A 17,954-nucleotide genomic window follows, 5' to 3' on the forward strand; every position below is an offset into this window, starting at 1 on the left:
CCTTCCTAACCTGCAATCTTCTTCCTGACCTCTCCGTCCCCACCCCACTCCGGCCTATCACCCTCACCTTGACCTCCTTCCACCTATCGCATTTCCAACGCCCCTCCTCCCTACCTTTTATCTTAGCCTGGTGGACACACTTTCCTCATTCCTGAAGAAGGGCTTATGCCCGAAATGTCGATTCTCCTGTTCCTTGGATGCTGCCTGACCTGCTGCGCTTTTCCAGCAACACATTTTCAGCATACTTGTAAATGTTTTCTGAACACTTTTTCAAGTTTCACAACATCCTTCCGATAGGATTCCAAAAATGGCCTAACCAACATCCTTTACAACCGCAACATGACCTCCCAACTCCTATACTCAGTGCTCTGACCAATAAAAGAAAGCGTACCAAACGCCTTCTTCACTATCCTATCTACCTGCGACTCTACTTTCAAGGAGCTATGAACCTGCACTTGAGGTCTCTTTGTTCAGCAACACTCCCTAGGACCTTACCATTAAGTGTATAAGGTTTGCTTTCCCAAAATGCTGCACCTCGCACATGTATGGTACTACAGAAAATTATGTCAACACCATTCCCTGGCGATAAATCCCCACCTGATATTCAATTTCATTGACGTCAGATTAATTTAAACATGTAATCTAGGACCAAGATTTTTGACAAGATTATCTGTTGCCTTAAGTGGCATGGAAAGTCCTATGGAACTATTTGAAGAAGAAAAATAAGGTTTTACTTACAATCCCTACAGTGTGGAAACAGGCCACTTGGCCTAACAGGTCCACACTGACTCTCCAACGAGTAACCCACCCAGACCCATTCCCCTCTACTCTACTTTTACCCCTGACTAATGCATCTAGTCTACACATCCCTGAACACTATGGGCAATTTAGCATGGCCAATTCACCTAACCTGCACATCTTTGGATTGTGGGAGGAAACTGAATGACCCGGAAGAAACCCACACAGACACTGGGAGAATGTGCAAACGCCACACAGACAGTTGCCCGAGGTTGGAATTGAATGTGAGTCGCTGGTGCTGTGAGGCAGCAATGCTAACCTCTGAGCCACCATGCCACCCTTTCACAGTGTCCTCCTCAATATTTATCCCCAACATCTCTCAGAAAAACAAGATGATTTCATTGTTGCTTGTGAGGCCATTCTGTGTGCTAATTAGCTGCTACATTTCCTCACTGTGCTTAAGTGACTGTACTTAAAAACAGAAGGTTGTGAAATGCTTTGGTAGGTCCTGAAGTTCAGAAGGATGACACGTAAATGAGTAATTTCTTTTTGAGTGGCTCATGTCTGTAATGTAACATCGACTATTAATAATATAAATGTGGCATTATCCAATTGCACCCCACATAAAATAAAGCTGGGAAATGCAGCAATAGAACAATCTTGGATTTGAATAATACGTTCCATATACCTTTATCAAATTTGAAAATATATTTTTTAAATTGCTACTCTTCATTATATTGTTGACTTGGGTATTTTTGGGATCATCTAGGCGGAGGTGGGTACTGCAGATGCTGGAGATAAGAGTAGTACTAGATGAGCACAGCAGGTCAGGCAGCATCCAAGGAGCATGAAAATCAACGTTTCGGGCAAAAGCCCTTCATCAGGAATTTCAGATGCTGTCTGGCCTGCTGTGCTTTTCTAGCCCCCTGTGCTTTTCTAGCTCCTTGACTCTATTTTTGGGACCATATTCGCTTTTGCTAATGTAGCTTTCTTCAGGCATGTTTGTTGGCACACAATAATGATATTCACATGTTAAATAAATCTGACAATCATTCACTCAGGGAATATTAGTCACTAGCTGGTGCCTGAGTTTTGAGAATAGCTCCGCAGAGGCAACACACATTCAGTGAATTTGTTCGAAGGTAATCAGAAGTTGGGCTTTTTTTAGTGTTGTAACACCCAACTAACATGAGTTGTGCTATTTTGTTTTCTTTTGAAGGTTACCAATATCCCAGATCTGGCAAATGAAACTGTAACAAGTTCACAAAGTGTCATCTCGGAAACTGTGTCCACATCATTTGTAAGTTGCTGAATGTTAGATAAGCAATTTCCAAGATGACTAGATTATTGTTTCTCTCTTTTACAATCTGATATCCTGTGTGTTTTACTTGTTTTTCAGGTGGACAGTGGCAGTGGAGCTACAAATGTAACAAGCTCTCAGTCTGTGACTTCTGAAACCATATCCACATCAACCACTACTCATATCACCAAGGTAACACTGTTGATGACAGACAATTTACATTGAGACTGTGCCCAAGGCTATGCAAACAAAGCTATTAACTAAAGTCCAAGAACATTTGTTAATGATAGCACTTTACTTTTGGCAAGAAATGGTGAACTGGAAGTTATGACCTTGAGTATTCATTTTAACTCTTGTTTTTATCAGCTGAAAAGATTCACATTCCTTTTTTTGAGATTATACTCTGAAAGTCTTGTTTCTGCTTCCACAACCAAATATTTGATTTGTTAAAAGTCCAGCAGAGGTAAAGTATAGTGGTAGTGTTCACTCCCTGTGATAGAATACTTTGAGAATTGGACCATTGATGCTTGTCAACTCAGAAAACTCATAATATCACATGAATGGTCTTTAAAGAAAGCTGACAAATAAAGTAAGGCCCCGAACCATTGTTTATGACCAGGGCCCCGTTTCAGCAACAAAATTAAATTTAATTTCTTTTAATATACTCTGTTCCCAAGACTATTAGTGTGTTTCAGGAATAATATTTTGCAATCAAATCTATTTCCTGAACTTATGCCCTGAAAAAGCAGTTAATTGTGCTGAGTGTGAATGAATTAAACTTGTTGTAACCCAAGCTGGATGTACAACCAATATTTTGTTTTGTGGTACACTAAAAACTAAAGTAGACTTTTGCAGTGGATTTATAAGATATAATTGCCGATTAAGGATTTTTGCTGTATCACTTTGTCACACTGAGTCTTATCAACCCTTTGAGTATCATGGGGACAAAATAAATTATCTTCTAAGTATTCTCTTCTCCAGAGTAAAGAATCTCAGGCTCTCTAATCTCTTCTCAAAATGCAGTTTTCTTAAATAGGTCACATTGCTTTTAATCATGGACATCCTATTTTCAGGATAGCAACTTGAGTTGTCCACAATATTGTATCAGTGTGTTGTACAGACTCACCTTCAATTTAGTTTCCATTTCTCTCACTGTGGCTCCCAAGATCTGCTGAGCTGCCTGTCTGTTGCCTGTTGATATCCCACGAGTAAGCCACCATCGGAATACAACTCCATAAATGTATCTTTTGTCTTAATCCATTTATTTTCCAGTCCAACATTTTTTGTTCTATCATTCTAGCCTCATAACGGTACTTATAAATGATTGCCATAATACCTCAGTATTCGATATCCCTCTTCCTTATTTTTACCACAGTAACTAAGTTGTGGGTAAACAGATCCTGTGCAAGCAGTCATTAAGTGGTCAGTTTATCTGTTTCTAATTTTGTTTGGTTATGAGAAAAATTGGCCTGGACAGCAGACGAACTGCCCTGGTTGTTCTGAAATATGGCATACTCATCCTGAATAGACCTCTGACCACCTGGAATCCAGTGACCAACGCTCATTACATGGGCTTCTAGAGGCAGCAGCTTAATTGTTTGTCTTCAGAAACATCACATTTGATGTAACTCATAGCCACCTAATCCAGAGTCAAGCCATTGTCTGTTTTGGAGACCATGCAGGAACGTACAGCTCCTTATATCAAACTGATCCCTGCTACATCCCTACTGAAGGTAATTAAAGTGTGGATGTTCCTGTGGTGGAATCGTCCTTGAAGAGACACCAGAAGGCAAAATCACTTGGGGAATTTACGCGTAATGGTATGTGGACATTTACACTTGCTCAAAGGCAATAGTTAATCGTAGACTCAGCATCTAGACATTTCAAACCTAACAAAGAAGGGTGTGGGAAAAAAAACACTTAATTCTGTCTACTTTTTGGGTGTTCTGCAAATACGGATTTATCCTTCATCCGCCCATATCCAACTTCTGCATTGTTGAATTTCCAGGTCAGACTTCATCTTAGAATGCAGTTCACCAGTTGGTTACCTGCAGCTTCCACAGCTAGTTGAGCATTTCCACATTGGGACTCAATCATCAAAAAGAACTTCATGACAGAGAATGGATACATGTAACAGCCATTAGCAATCAATGTGTAAGACTGACTAAAGTCAAAAATCACACAGCGACGGGTTATAGTCCAGAAGGAGTGAGGTCTCCGAAGACCTGCAGTTTCAAATACTTTTGTTGAGCTGTCGTGTGACTTTTGACTTTGTCTACCCCAGTCCAACACCAACACCTCCACATTAAGACTGAATAAATTAGTTTCTGGCGAATCATCTATATTTCAATCTGCCCTTTTCTCGTGCGCAAAAATATAAAATCGCAAACATAGCTCCAAGCACCCAGTGGTGGTTATGTTACATAAGCAAATTGATCATGAAAGTGTGCTGAGCACTGATGGGTAATCAGTTTAGGAGCATTGGTTTAGGATTAAATGTGACCCAAGATGATTTTCTATTCTTAAAATTTTGGATTGACATTTTGTTTGCACTGCCTGAGCCACTGGAACAGAGAGTGCCTCATTTTAGCATCTCTTTCAAGAAATGACACCTCCGACAATGCAGCACCTCTGCAGCACAGCACTGAAATGTCAGTCTGAATTGTTTGCCTGTTTCAGATGGAGAGGTGGTGGGATAACTCCCGCCCTTTTTCCTTTCGTTTCAGTTGACATTTTGAGAAGGAGTCCCTTAAAATTTTGAGAGTTGTGACTTTGAAGAACAGAGACAAAACGAGCAGTCTGTTTAAGTCGAAAGGAAGGAAAGATCCGTATTTGCAGAACACCCAAAATGTAGGCAATTAAATGGGTTTTTTTTCACAACCTTCTTTGTTAGGTTTGAAATGTCCAGACGCTGAGTCTACGATTAACCATTGCCTTTGAGCAATTGTAAACATCCACATACTATTGTGTAAATTCCCCAAGTGATTTTGCGTTCTGATGTCTCTTCAAGGATGGTTCCACCACAAGAACATCCAAGCTTTACTTATCTTCTCAAGATGAATTAATCTTTGTATAGAAACCACAAGACATCATGTAAACTCCAGATTCCATCTTATGTCAAAGTAAATGTGTCGATTGTATCCATATATTCACTGATAAATGACACACATATGGCATGTTAAAGACCTGGATCAAACAACAAGAATGCTGAAGAACCTCAGGTCAGAGGTGCTGAAGCAGAGTCCGACTAGATTTGTAACAATAACTCTCCACGGACGCTGCTAGTCCTCCTGAATTTCTCCAGTGATCTGTGTTTGTTTCAGAATTCAAGCATCCACAGCCTTTCCCCTTTATTTGAACCCACAAATGTTTGTATCAGAAACAAGAGAGTTCCCACAGAGCCAAACTGATAGAAATCTATGGTCAACAATAAAATAGTAACCAAACTGTTACACAAACATTAAACTTCAGCCACGAACAAAGAGAAACAGTGTCATTACTGTGGGAATAATGTGAGGTCAGAATTAATGTATCTTTCGTGTTCATTTTCTAAACGTGGTATGATTTTACTTCAATCAGCTGAGAGTCTGACACGCTTGGAAACTAGGTGCCATGTTTGAGAGTCTGAACACTGTTGATCAGAAAAATGTGCAGCTACTTCATACTTGCCTCATGTTGAGCATGTGCAGTCTCCATTTAGGATAGTCCGCACTGCTAAGGTTTAGGCTTGCAAAGCAATTTTTTTCTTCTGAACTTACAAGTGATGCTAACAAATGGGATTTATTGTGTATCCAGTCAGTGAAAGGAGGATTTTCAGAAACCAGGATTGAGAAAAGAATCATCATCACAGGTGATGCTGACGTTGACCAAGACCAGGTACGAAACCATTTTGCGTCATTTTATGTACATTGTAACATTACTTTTACAAAAGCATGGGTCGGTGTGGACTCAATGGGCCGAATGGCCGCCTTCCACACTGTAGGGATTCTGTGATGTGTGAAACATGTTTTTTTTTAAAAGAGGGTGATAGGAACGTGTTGCCGATAGAGTGGTGGAAACAGATACGATAGTAATGTTTAAGACGCATTTAGGCAGACACATGAACAGGCGGGAAATAGATGAACAAGGACCATGTGCAGGCAGATGGGATTAGTTTGGTCTGGCATCATGGTCAGTGCATTCATGATGGCTGAAGGCCCTTCTCCTGTGCTGAACTGTTCTATGTTATATATCCCAAAAGACCAGTAGAACCTGTGAATGTCACACATACTGGTCCAACTTGTGTTCCTCAAAATGGAATTCCAGCAAATCTACTACATTCATTTCTAAGCATTACCATTTGTTCCCTCTGAGTTTACTGCAGTAGACAAGAGGTCAATCATTTAACAGAGATTGAGACATTTCTTCCCTCAGTGCGTTGTGAATCTTGAGATTTTCACTGCTCCAAGAGACTCTAAATATTCCACCATTGAAAATATTCAATACAGAGATCTACAAGATTTTTCATCTCATGAGGAAGAAGAGGTTCTGGGGATTAGGTTGGAACATGGAAGCGATGAGCCATAATTGTATTGAAGGACAGGGGAGCCTTAAGGGACTGAATGGTTAGCTTCTATTTTCTTTTTGAAAAGTCATGTTCTTATTGTACACCTTTGTGTACTGAGTTTATGCTCAATAGCTTCCAAATATGAGGTTGCATCCTGTGTGATTAAATCAAACAATTAAATGGTCATCATGGTGGTCAGCGCAATTCTTACTACAGTATTGTGGGCAAATGATGCAAATGTAAAAATTTTGAGTCACACATGAAACATTTGAAATTGTTGGGGTTCATGATTAACATCAATTTCACAGAATCGCAGAAGTGATCTGGTGCAGAAGGTAGCCTTTAATTCTCTGTGCCTGCACCAGCTCACTACGTTAACATCATTATCTAATTTTCCAGCTCTACAGACATTTTTAACTCCTGATTGGTGAAGTGGGTTCAAGGATCCCGAACTTGACAGTTTGAGGCCTGTGAAATGTTAACTGTCTGGCCCCTTTTACATAAATTCCCTCCCTTCCTGCCTGAAACCAGTAGGTGAATGGAGTAGGTTGGAGATAGTGGGGACTGCAGATACTCGAGAGTAGAGAGTGGAGCTAGAAAAAGCACAGCAGGTCAGACAGCATCTGAGGAGCAGGCGAGTCGACAGTTCAGGCAGGAGCATGAAGCTACTTACACAGACTGCTTCCCAGGGAAATGTCCTCCGGTAACACTCATAGTTGGTGTCCTGAACCACCTTACTAGTTGAAATTCCATCCCTGCATGTCATAGTTGGGCAGTTGGCATGCAAATGAGATGGATTGATTTGGACATCAGATCCTCTCTGTACTGTTGGAACAGGATTTGCTGCTTACCTCACTCCCTGCTTACCTGATTTTTGTTTCAGGATAAATTCAAGGATAATGTGAATTTTTAAGACTAACTTTAAGTAAGATTGTGCGATCATCTGTTTGACGATGACCCTTTTGTACCAGATAGCACTAGGAAATCATTAAATATCATGGTGTTGCTATAATTCCCTTTTCATCAGCCAGGAAGGCACATTTTCAATGCAATCTACAAACCAAATCTATGTTCCCCTCGTAACTGTACTGTCTACTCTAGGCTCTGGCTCTTGCAATTAAGGAAGTGAAACAGCAACACCCCGACATGCTCGTAACAAAAGCTGTGGTTTATAAAGAATCGGAGCCCGAAACAGAGCAAAATGCAAAGGAATCAAAGGTACAGTGCAGTATATGATTGTTTATTGTTCTCAATGGAGGTCACCATTTTTCTCTTTATTTCTTGCAAATCATTTCGCCTTAGAAATGTAGAACGTTTATGGCATAGAAGGTGGTTTTCGACCCATCATTTCTTTCCCAACTAATAAAAATCTATCCAGCAGAACCCTATTCCAACTCTTGGCCCATAGTCGTGGCACTTTGAAAGCACATTGAAATATGTTTTAAATGCAGCAAGTGTCTCTCTACCTATCACCATTTCCAACCATCTACTCCAAATCCCCAGCCACCCTCTGAGTGAAACAATGTCTCCTGAACTTGCTCTGAACCTTCTCACTCCTCCTAAATGTACACCTCACTATTAACCAACCCCCCGCGCCCCAGTCTTCTCTGTTCGAAAGGAAAAAATCCCAAGTCAATCAAATCTTTCCTTGTGACTAAAATTCTCTGGCAATGTTCCTTGTAAGTCTCTGTATCCTTTTCCATGTGATCACATCCTTCATATAATGCAGTGACCAGAACTTAACTTGAGCTGTGACATTAATAGTATTTTTTACAATTCTAGCATAACATCTGAGCTATTGTGTGCTAGGCATTGGCTAACAAAATATGCCCCTGTGCCTTACTTAGCCACTTTATCCACCAATTCTTGAAGTTGTAAGATAGGTTGACATCTGCTCCAAAGTTACTTTGTTTCCCTACACTTCTGACAATATAACCATTTATCACTTTTTTTTTCTTGCCTTGGATATCCTTTCCAAATATGTTACTCTGGATTAAATTCTGTCTGCCATTTTCCTGCCTAGAATCATCTTTTAGTTCGCATTGTGAGGAGATAATAATCAAGTGGTATTATTACTTGACTATTAATCCAGAAACCCAGTTAACATTCTGAAGACCTGGGTTTGAATCCCACCATTGCAAATGATGGAATTTGAATTCAATGAAAATCTAGTTCACTAAAATATTTTGGGGAAGGAACCTGTTGTCCTTACCTGGCCTGGCCTATATGTAACTGCAGACCAACAGCAATGTGGTTGACTCTTAACTCATAAATGCTGGCCTAGCCAGTGACATCCATATCTCAAGAATGAATTGGAAAAAAAATCCAGTTTTGAAAACTAAGCACATTTAGTATTGGTTGAGAATTTCTTTTTCTATATGCATTAACTTACTTTTAACTGAGCCAACAAAGCAGCGTGGACTTAATGGGCCGAATGGCCTGCTTCCACACTGTAGGGATTCCATGAATCAGAAGCAATAGTATGCATATTGCATTCCAGTACAGCCCCTCAACATTCACTGACCTCACTACCATGTAGAAGGACAAGGGTAGCAGATGCGGGTGAATACCACCAGTTGCAAATTCCTCTTCAAGCTACTCACCATCCTGACTTGGAAATATATCGCCTTCACTGTCACTGGGTCAAAATGCTGGAATTCTTCTCTCCCCATTACCCAACGCTGAACAGCAGTGATTCGAGAAGCAGCTCACCATCACATTGTCAAAGGGAACTAAGGATGGTCAACAACTGCTGGCACAGCCACTAAAACCCACATCCCAAAATAAATTAAAAGAACTATTATATAAGGTGAAATATGTATTCCTATGCTGTATAACTCATTAGTGAACAATATCATTATTATTATGTGTCATTTTATTCAGTTCCTTTTCAAAATGATTCTCTGGAGTGAGCTCAGCAAAGAGCAATAAGAATGGGTGTATTACTAGAGGCTATACATTTGGAAATTACATGAATATATTTGAACATCTTTTCCTGAGAGAAAGAACATTTGAACTGCTGTAATTCAGGTGCTTAAAGTATTTTAAAAATATAAATAAATGCAATGCAAATTATTCTTTAAGATTACAGTCGTAACTGGAAATGTTTGAGAAGGAAATTAAGTGAAATAAGACAAGTAAATAAAATAAATTTTTCCCTCCAGTCCGTTCCTCTTGTTCGAATTTGCTTAATGTGAATCAATTAATTGTGCAAAAAAAGCCCTTCTGCTACATGACTGCTTTATTTGAAGTACTACATAACTCAAATTTTTCAGCAAATAAAAATGCCCTGTAAATACATGAATGTAGTATCTGGTTGATCTCTGGTTATGGGGAAAAGGCAGGAAAGTGGAGTTGAGGATCTTTATATCGGTCGTGATCTCACTGAATTACAAATCAGACTTGATGGGCTGAATGGCCTACCTTTACTCCTACATGTTGTTGTCACATGGTCTAATACCCTCTGCAGAATGAAATTCCTCGAGACTGGTGAAATTGTTGGACATGGATCTTGAGGGAGTGATCATGGGACAAGGGTTAACATGAAATTCTGTCCAAATGGAGGTCAGTTCAGATGGAAGCTCACCTTATGCTTGAGCTGCCTTGACATCACAAGTGGCTTTGGAGTCAATGCCACTGTTTTCGGCTCTGGATGGCTATGACTGCAAACTGGATATTACCAGGCACATACAGCTGGTGGCATCATCCAACATGTCTGAGTCTTAAAATCCCAGTAGTCCCAGCACCTGGCAGAGGAAATGTGTTGCCAGAGAACACCATCTAGGAGGCTGTGAAGGTGGACCGAGAACTGAGTGCCCTCTCTAAGTAGCAGCCTCCATAGCAACATGCCTTTTGTCCCAGAAGAAGTCAATGAGCATTTTCTGCTCCAGTGTGATGAACGACAGAGAAGGGAGCAAAGTGACCAACTAGTATGACAACATGGCAGTGATCAATTGGTTTATGATCAAAAAACGATCCTGTCAGACAACACTCCAAGCAGTCCTGACTGGTGTCCCAGTTGGTTGGTGACTTTGACCTCCAGCTGTTGGTAGTTCACTGACCAGGATTCCTCCTTAGGACTAAGATAAACTCATGAGTAGAAGAAATGGGTAGTGCTCTAATTAAAGAGCTTGATGTCCCTTCAATGGAGAGTTCATCCCTTCTGACTGATCAGGAGCCTAGCACCTTTTCGCAATTTATTTTTGCAGAGGACTCCATGCACTATATCTCTTGGTATTATCAGCTGGGCTGATGATCATGACGAGCACATCAACAACGTAAGCCAAAGTGACTGGCTATACGTTCGGCCCTTGCAGAGTCAATGCTGACAACCTCCTCTGCGAGAAGCAAGAAATGGCTGCACTCAGAATACAACTGGGTTGATAAGGGCAGTCCTAACACACACCCCTCTCAAAATGAAGTGATGCAGATAAAGACCAATTAATCTTAATTCGGTGGAAACCCCCTTTTTCCCTATATTAAGTAGTGACAACATCTTTTCTAAAAAAAAAAGAGGCAAATAATGTGATTGAATACATCAGCTTTCCATTGAATACTTCTGATCCGTTAACCACTTATTTACTTTTACCTAAAAGATAAATATTTGCCACGTTTTTTGCTCACTTTAAAAGTATTGACTCACTCAATATCGTTAGCGGATAAAAAAAATGCAGGCTATAGTACTGAGCACCAGTGACTGTATAGTTCTATCCATGCACAGTTATCTTCACTTGGTTATCATATTAATGGGATGCATTCGTTGGCTTAACTGGAAAGTGCTTTTACTGAAGAGGGTGAATATCAACTAATTTGAATCAATGTCCTGTGACCCTGGTGAAAAAAATTGAATGCCTCTGCAACTGTAGACCAATCCAGACTATCACCTTTAAAGTGTGGCCAAGGAAGAAGGCGCAGGGGATGGACATGTGGTGAAAATTGAAGATAGTTGAATACTGGAGTTAACTTTTTCAAATAAATCTTTCTCTTTCTCTCTCTGTCTCTCTCCTTCAGGAGTAATAATGTACAAGTGAAAGTCCTCAAAACACCGTGAATAACAGAATGGAATCATACGGATGCTTTTATTGGCACAGACTTTCTCTGCCTTGTTAGTTTACAGAAGAACCGGGAAAGAATATCAATATCAATGTAAAAATATACTCCTGCTGTGCAAAAAACAAATTTCAGTTCCAACTACACCAAGAAAATAAAACATTTTCCAGTAGAGAAAACGCATGTTTTGAGGGGAGAAAGAAAATCAAAGGAAAACTAGAACCTCTAACCATCATTCCAAAGTATATGAGCTTTTCCAGCAATCAGAATCCCACTTGGGAATACCATTCATGGAGATGGAAGAGAAATCTTGCAACTAATGTTTAATAATACATGCTTTGCAATGGATGTCAACTTAATTTCCTCCTTTTTTTTGATCTGCTAAAGACGGTCAGCAATTATACAAATTATTCGATGTAAATGAATGGCACATATTGGTTCCCGATTTGAATTTGCATTAATTTATACTGAAAAATGCTTACTGGTTATGTAAAGATTGGATGTATTTCTTCTCTGAACTTTGTAATATTCAAATGGTAACCTGGTATTGGTTTTTAACTAATACTTGGTTTGGCAGAAGTTTGTGTTTTTGTAAATTAAAAAAGACGTAATTATTTGAAAGTGAATAATTTTAGGCAAATGAGGTTTCACAGATGTCTTAATCAAAAGTTGGTGGATAGAGGTTTGTTAGCACACACCTAGCTGTTACAAGTGATATCTATAGGAAGATACTCAAACTAGTGGTTCAGTAAAAATACTTAGCAATGGTTCACAAAGGACAGAATTTTTCATTCTGATCAACTTCCTCACTATTCCGAGGCACCACAGGCATGTGGTATCTATTCTCATAGCTTGTTCTAAATCCTTCAAGAACTGTTAGAAGAATTTACCTTTGTTAATAGTAAAGCCAGCAAAGGAATATTATACATTGCTGATTATACACATGAGCTGCTTTACCTATCTAGCATGACAAAGGAGATCAGAACTCAAGATTAGTACTGAAGCACTTGTGAGTTCTGCCTATTTAATTACGTGCTGTCACATAAGATATTAAATGCCATGTGCATGCTTAGATGATGCAACGGACAGCTGAGAGAAGCAGAAGATTTGCACAGTTGGCATTTAATCAGATGTAGTTTGTTTGTTTACCATTGCTAAATATATTTTTGATAGGATTGTTTTAGTGACTTACCCAATATTTTAAACTGAACATGAGTGATGAAGTATTTGAGAATATTTGCAATTGTATCAACAGCAGACATGAGTCTATGTGTGCATGAGTGCATTAAAACACCATAATACAGATATGAAATGCTCCATAATTGCTTTTCTCCCCCTACAGCTCAATGGTATGTGTTCATTGTATCCTTTTACCTTCATAGTGAAATAAATGTGCCAGATGCATCTCCTGTGCCCATTCCTTTGTTATATATTTGATAGGCTATAGAACACAGAGATTTGTCGTAGTGGACACCAAAGCTGTGAATCAACTGTAGGAGGATTGTTGCACTATGGGAATTAGTGGGTTAGAATACCTGTGCCAGTCTTAAAATCCAGAGCATTGAAACACAACTGTGAGATGCTTATATACAGTGCTAAGGGATGACTTTTCAGAGTTTTCATGGCCAGTACTGAAATTTGCCTGATTGGCCCCACACATATTGAGCATTGGTGCTGTTCAAGGTTTTCATTTAGTATCACCGCAATTTTTGGTATGGTGAAGTTTCCCACTGGCAGAACTTCAGAATATGCTCCTTTGTCTGAAATTCCTCTCTCTGCAAATCTATGTTAGCACATTTTAAATGAATTACTGTCACTTTTAAAGTAATGGAAAGAGGGATTTCAAGCACATTTTGAATTTATTCACTAGGATCCTTCTGTGTAATTTCATTTTTTTTTCATCTCTACAGTCTGATTTGGGGTGATTCGAAATTAATTTCTAAAAACTGAGGAGTCCCTTTGAAGAAAAGATGCAGATCAATTTTGTAGGCTGTCAACTATATTGAAGGGTTAACAAAAACAAAAATATGGTGTACAATTTTAGTGACTCAATGTCTTGCCAATTTACAAAGGTAGCTATGATCAACAAAAATCAAGTTTTCAGCAACAATGGTACAAATTCAATTTCATATCTCTGAGTACCTTGTGCATACCTGAACATAATCGATGTATGATATTAGGAAAGCTTTAGCACTATGTAAAGTCTTAATGTGTTTTGATGTAGACACTGTCCAATGGCTTAGCAGTCATGTAGGTTGGGCCGAAGGGGTGCCAAAGCAACTTGACCTCAATAGTACAATGTCCAGAAAACTACCTAATGTAAAGTGGTAGCTGGCTGACAAGAGAAACTGAAATACTGGGCAGCTGTAGACCCTTAGATGGGAACTGAAGGACTACTCTCTAGCACAATTAAGTGAATGGGTAGGGTTTCACTACAAGGCATAGAGGCTTGGGGTGAGACCTGAGGTGGGAAAGAGTCCTGGAGTAGGGGAGGTCTAAATACACCTCCGTGGACATGGAGGATCAATTCCATAGTGTGTTCTTTGAGTTATTGCAGGCCTCAGCTCCTCTCCTGTCCTCTCGAGGTTGGCCCACCAGCAAGTCCCTAACAGTTTCCCTGTGCAAGCCTGTGTTTAAAACAGCAGTTGAGACATGACTATTAGATTAAAGCCCAGTGTGCGTATTTGCCCTGGCAGGTGCCCTTCATATCCGTTCAGAAGAGGAAGTTAAAATGGGAAACTGAAAAGAGAACACACCTTGAGCAGTTAAGTCTCAGATTATTTTAAATACACAGATTCCAATGAGTAGGCAATGTTAAAAATGCACCAATTCTCAACTTTCTAGAAAGTGCATGAAGTAATTTTAAAATCCATTTTAGGTTTGGGATGCCAAGAGTGAAACCGTAGAGCAGCTGTTAATTTTTGTTTTTCTATTTATGGAGCACTGACTTAAACATTTTGAGATAAGTGAAGAATGTAAGAAAACAACTTTCGCACAAGGTATGAGAAATGAAGAAAACATTAAATAATTATGGAAGTGAAACCATAGAAAAAAACTATATTCCATGAGCAATGCAAACCTATCATGGATCATAGTTCATTAAAATTTAGGTTTTGGACAAGATCATTGGAAAATGAACCAAAGCTTTTCTTGTTTCCTTTGCTGTTTCATGCTTTTTCTGAGTCTCTGGATTATTGAATATTTACTTCATATTTTTCCATGATTTTTTTCCATTTTTGTAGTGTTTTAAATCCTTTCTTTCCATTAACCGTTTGTAAGTTTTGATATTCTCAATTTTTTTTTCTATCTGTATTCCAAACCATTAGCTTTGTTTGTTGATGAATTATTTTATCAGTATTGTATTTTGGAAAAGTGGGATTTACTTTTGTAAATGCTGTATCTAAACCAAAAGGCAGATGGAAGTGTCAATGACTTTTATGTTACCATTATCTTAATAAAATTCAGTAACTGTTGGATAATTATTTTTTTAAAAATCCAAACGTCATTTTCAATGCTACATAGGAGTGCTTTGCAGAAAGGCTGTTGACTTTTACATCAAAACTGCAGTTAGTTTAGATTGGTGATTTAGCTCAAATTGTGATTTAAAAGGATGAAAAGATGGAGTTAATAAGTGAGTGTAGCAGTTTTCCATGTGAGGGTAGTAATTTATGGTTTAATGTTCATTCAGAACTTTTGTTTTATTTTCATAAAATGATGCAAAACAGGGAATGAGGTCATTTGATCCATCATTTCTGTGTTGGCTCTGAAAGTTGTAACTGAACTTTCTAAGCCGAGTTTTAAACATAAATAAAACATAAGCTGTATGTGCAACTCAACCTCTTCAACAATTGTTCCTTTCTTTCTGATATTGCGCCACACAAGCCCAAATATTTCTACAATTCATGCAAGCGAAGGCTTTGCTATATAGAGTATACGTGGTTTCAAATAGTGCCCCATTTATTGACAAATCAGCCTATTAAATTAGCATCATGGAGTTCAATGTATATCTATTGCACCTTGTCTTTTTTCAAAGCCCGCTTCCCCAGTGCAATATTTTTGACATACAGTAGTACATGCAATAATGCACAACAAAATCCACAAACGTAAAGGAATGAATAAGCAGTTTTTTGTTTTTGCTGTTGACAGTGAAGTGATGTGCAGGACAAAAGGAGAACTTTTTTTTCCATCTAAATAGTCAGATGGTGTCATGGTTTGAATTAATCTGAAAGACAGCACTTCCACTAGAACGTCCAATCAATACTTGACTGGAACTTGGCCCAGATTTATTCACTCTGCTCAAAACCTTCTAATTCTTGTTGGGAGTGAAATTTAACTTTGGTAGGCACACAAAATGAGTCAGTAGGATGGGTCAGTTGCTTGCTCTGCAAATTTCATCCACGAAAGTCGAACTTCTCCTTGTACTCCTCCTCCTTCCCAACAATGTAAACACTACTTCATATGGATATCGTCTTCCAATGATTTTCTACAATCCAGCACTTTAACATTATTGTGACAAAACTTTAAAGAAATTTGACTTAGTAATTTGTCAGGATAATAAATAGTTTCTGAAATACTGTCAGCAGGAAAATTGCGGATAGCTCACGGATCCATAACATCCAGGGACAAAAACAAATAGCCATGATTCTCACTAAACTGCGCATCAACATTTCACCTTCAGGAGATCAACGAGATGCTACCAGACAGAATGCACTTATCACAATACCTGCAAAATATGTCAGCAGTCAACTATAAAATTCCGTTCATAGATTTGGATGATAAGATCATTTGCAAACTCAGTTGAACACATACCTGACAAGAAGCTTTAAATGTGTTTACTTGATGCTGGAGGTCTTTGTTTCTGGGTACTTTTAATTCTACTGATGTTGAATACTGTATATACTTCTGACAGTTGATTCCAACTGAATTCTGAACTGACATTTACAAATCTTGAAATATATTCCCTCAGAATGCTTTGTTTCTGTGGACAGATTGCCATGTTTGGGTTTAATTCCTGTTGCACTATTTTGAACTTTCTGGTTATGAAAACATCCAAGAAACTCGAGCCCAATTCTTTTGGCCCTTACCTGAAAGAGAATGGAGTGTTCTGTGTTGAATTTGATGTGGTATTAATGGTGTCATGGTGCATAAAAAGTATTAAGATCTCATCGAACATTTGTAGCTCTCATTTCAATTTCCTCCTCTCCTGAAGAAGCTGAGTGTTCCACAGGCTTTATTTCTGATATTCAGTTTCTGTTTAATTTTAGTCCATGGCTAATTTAATCTTGTTCCAGGAACCAGTCTGAAATGGACAACCCACCTTCAGTATATAATAAAGACCGATAGAAAAATTGGGTCTCCAACTTCTATTGCATTAAACCATAAAATTTCAAGAACTGATGGGAATTTTCTCTGAATCCAATGCTGAAACCCTGGCCCAAAGCAACTCATTAATCTGTGATTTGATGGCAAAGGAAATGGTAGCATGCACCTCATGTTTTCAGTTCTTGGCACTCCACAGGCTGCTTGGATTGCCTGTTCCTTGCATTCAGTGTGGTGTATAAGCAGTTAATTGGGATTAGTAAGCAGGAGAGTGAAAGCATTTTTTTTATAAAAAGAGGGCAACACAGTGGCTCAGTGGTTAGCACCGCTACCTCATAGTGCCAGAGACCTGGGTTCGATTCCAGCCTTGGATGACTGTCTGTGTGGAGTCCGCAAGTTCTCCCTGTGTCTGCTTGGGTTTCCTCTAGCTGCTCCAGTTTCCTCCCACAATCCAAAAGATGTGCAGGTTAAGTGAATTGGCCATGCTAAATTGCTCATAGTATTCAGGGATGTGTAGGTTATGTGCATTAGTCAGGGGTACATTTTAGAGTAATAGGGGAATGGGTTTGGGTGGAATACTGTTTGGAGGGTCGGTGTGAACTTGTTGGGCTGAAGGGCCTGTATCCACATTCTAGTTGGGATACCTATTGGAATTTGTCAGTATAATTTGTGAGTGTGTGACATGAATGTTACTTGTCAGTTACAGGCCTAAACACGTGATGCCTCATGATGTTGTCTGTATATTTGCACATTGCTTCAGAACCAGCTAGTTGCAACTACAATCTCTATAATGTGGGCAAGCATCTGTTCAGGTGCATATTTCTCAGCTGTTTGAGATGCAGAGTAAAGAATCCATTTCTTCTCCACACTGTCAACAAATGGGAGAGCCACAAACTTATTGGACACTGTACTTGAAGTAACTATTAGTGATCTGCAGAGAAAAATGACTCCGAAAAGTAACTACATTTCAAGAAAGATCTGTCTGAATAATGGCACTATCAC

The 17,954-nt window shown here is 39.0% G+C and overlaps 1 protein-coding gene across 8 annotated transcripts in view; it reads left to right on the forward strand.

Moving 5' to 3' along the window:
• The window catches only part of LOC122560188 (band 4.1-like protein 3), a 277,917-nt gene extending 262,805 nt beyond the window's left edge, over nucleotides 1-15,112 (forward strand). For all 8 annotated transcript variants that reach the window (XM_043710581.1, XM_043710574.1, XM_043710579.1 and 5 more), the window contains 5 exons: nucleotides 1,958-2,038; nucleotides 2,138-2,230; nucleotides 5,834-5,914; nucleotides 7,686-7,802; nucleotides 11,595-15,112. In XM_043710581.1, coding sequence (XP_043566516.1) covers nucleotides 1,958-2,038; nucleotides 2,138-2,230; nucleotides 5,834-5,914; nucleotides 7,686-7,802; nucleotides 11,595-11,600 — 378 coding nt within the window. In that variant the 3' untranslated portion in view covers nucleotides 11,601-15,112. The remainder of the gene's footprint in view (nucleotides 1-1,957; nucleotides 2,039-2,137; nucleotides 2,231-5,833; nucleotides 5,915-7,685; nucleotides 7,803-11,594) is intronic.
• Nucleotides 15,113-17,954: the final 2,842 nt, after the last annotated feature.

This window comes from Chiloscyllium plagiosum, chromosome 20, assembly GCF_004010195.1.
Source record: "Chiloscyllium plagiosum isolate BGI_BamShark_2017 chromosome 20, ASM401019v2, whole genome shotgun sequence".
Taxonomy (NCBI): Eukaryota; Metazoa; Chordata; class Chondrichthyes; order Orectolobiformes; family Hemiscylliidae; genus Chiloscyllium; species Chiloscyllium plagiosum.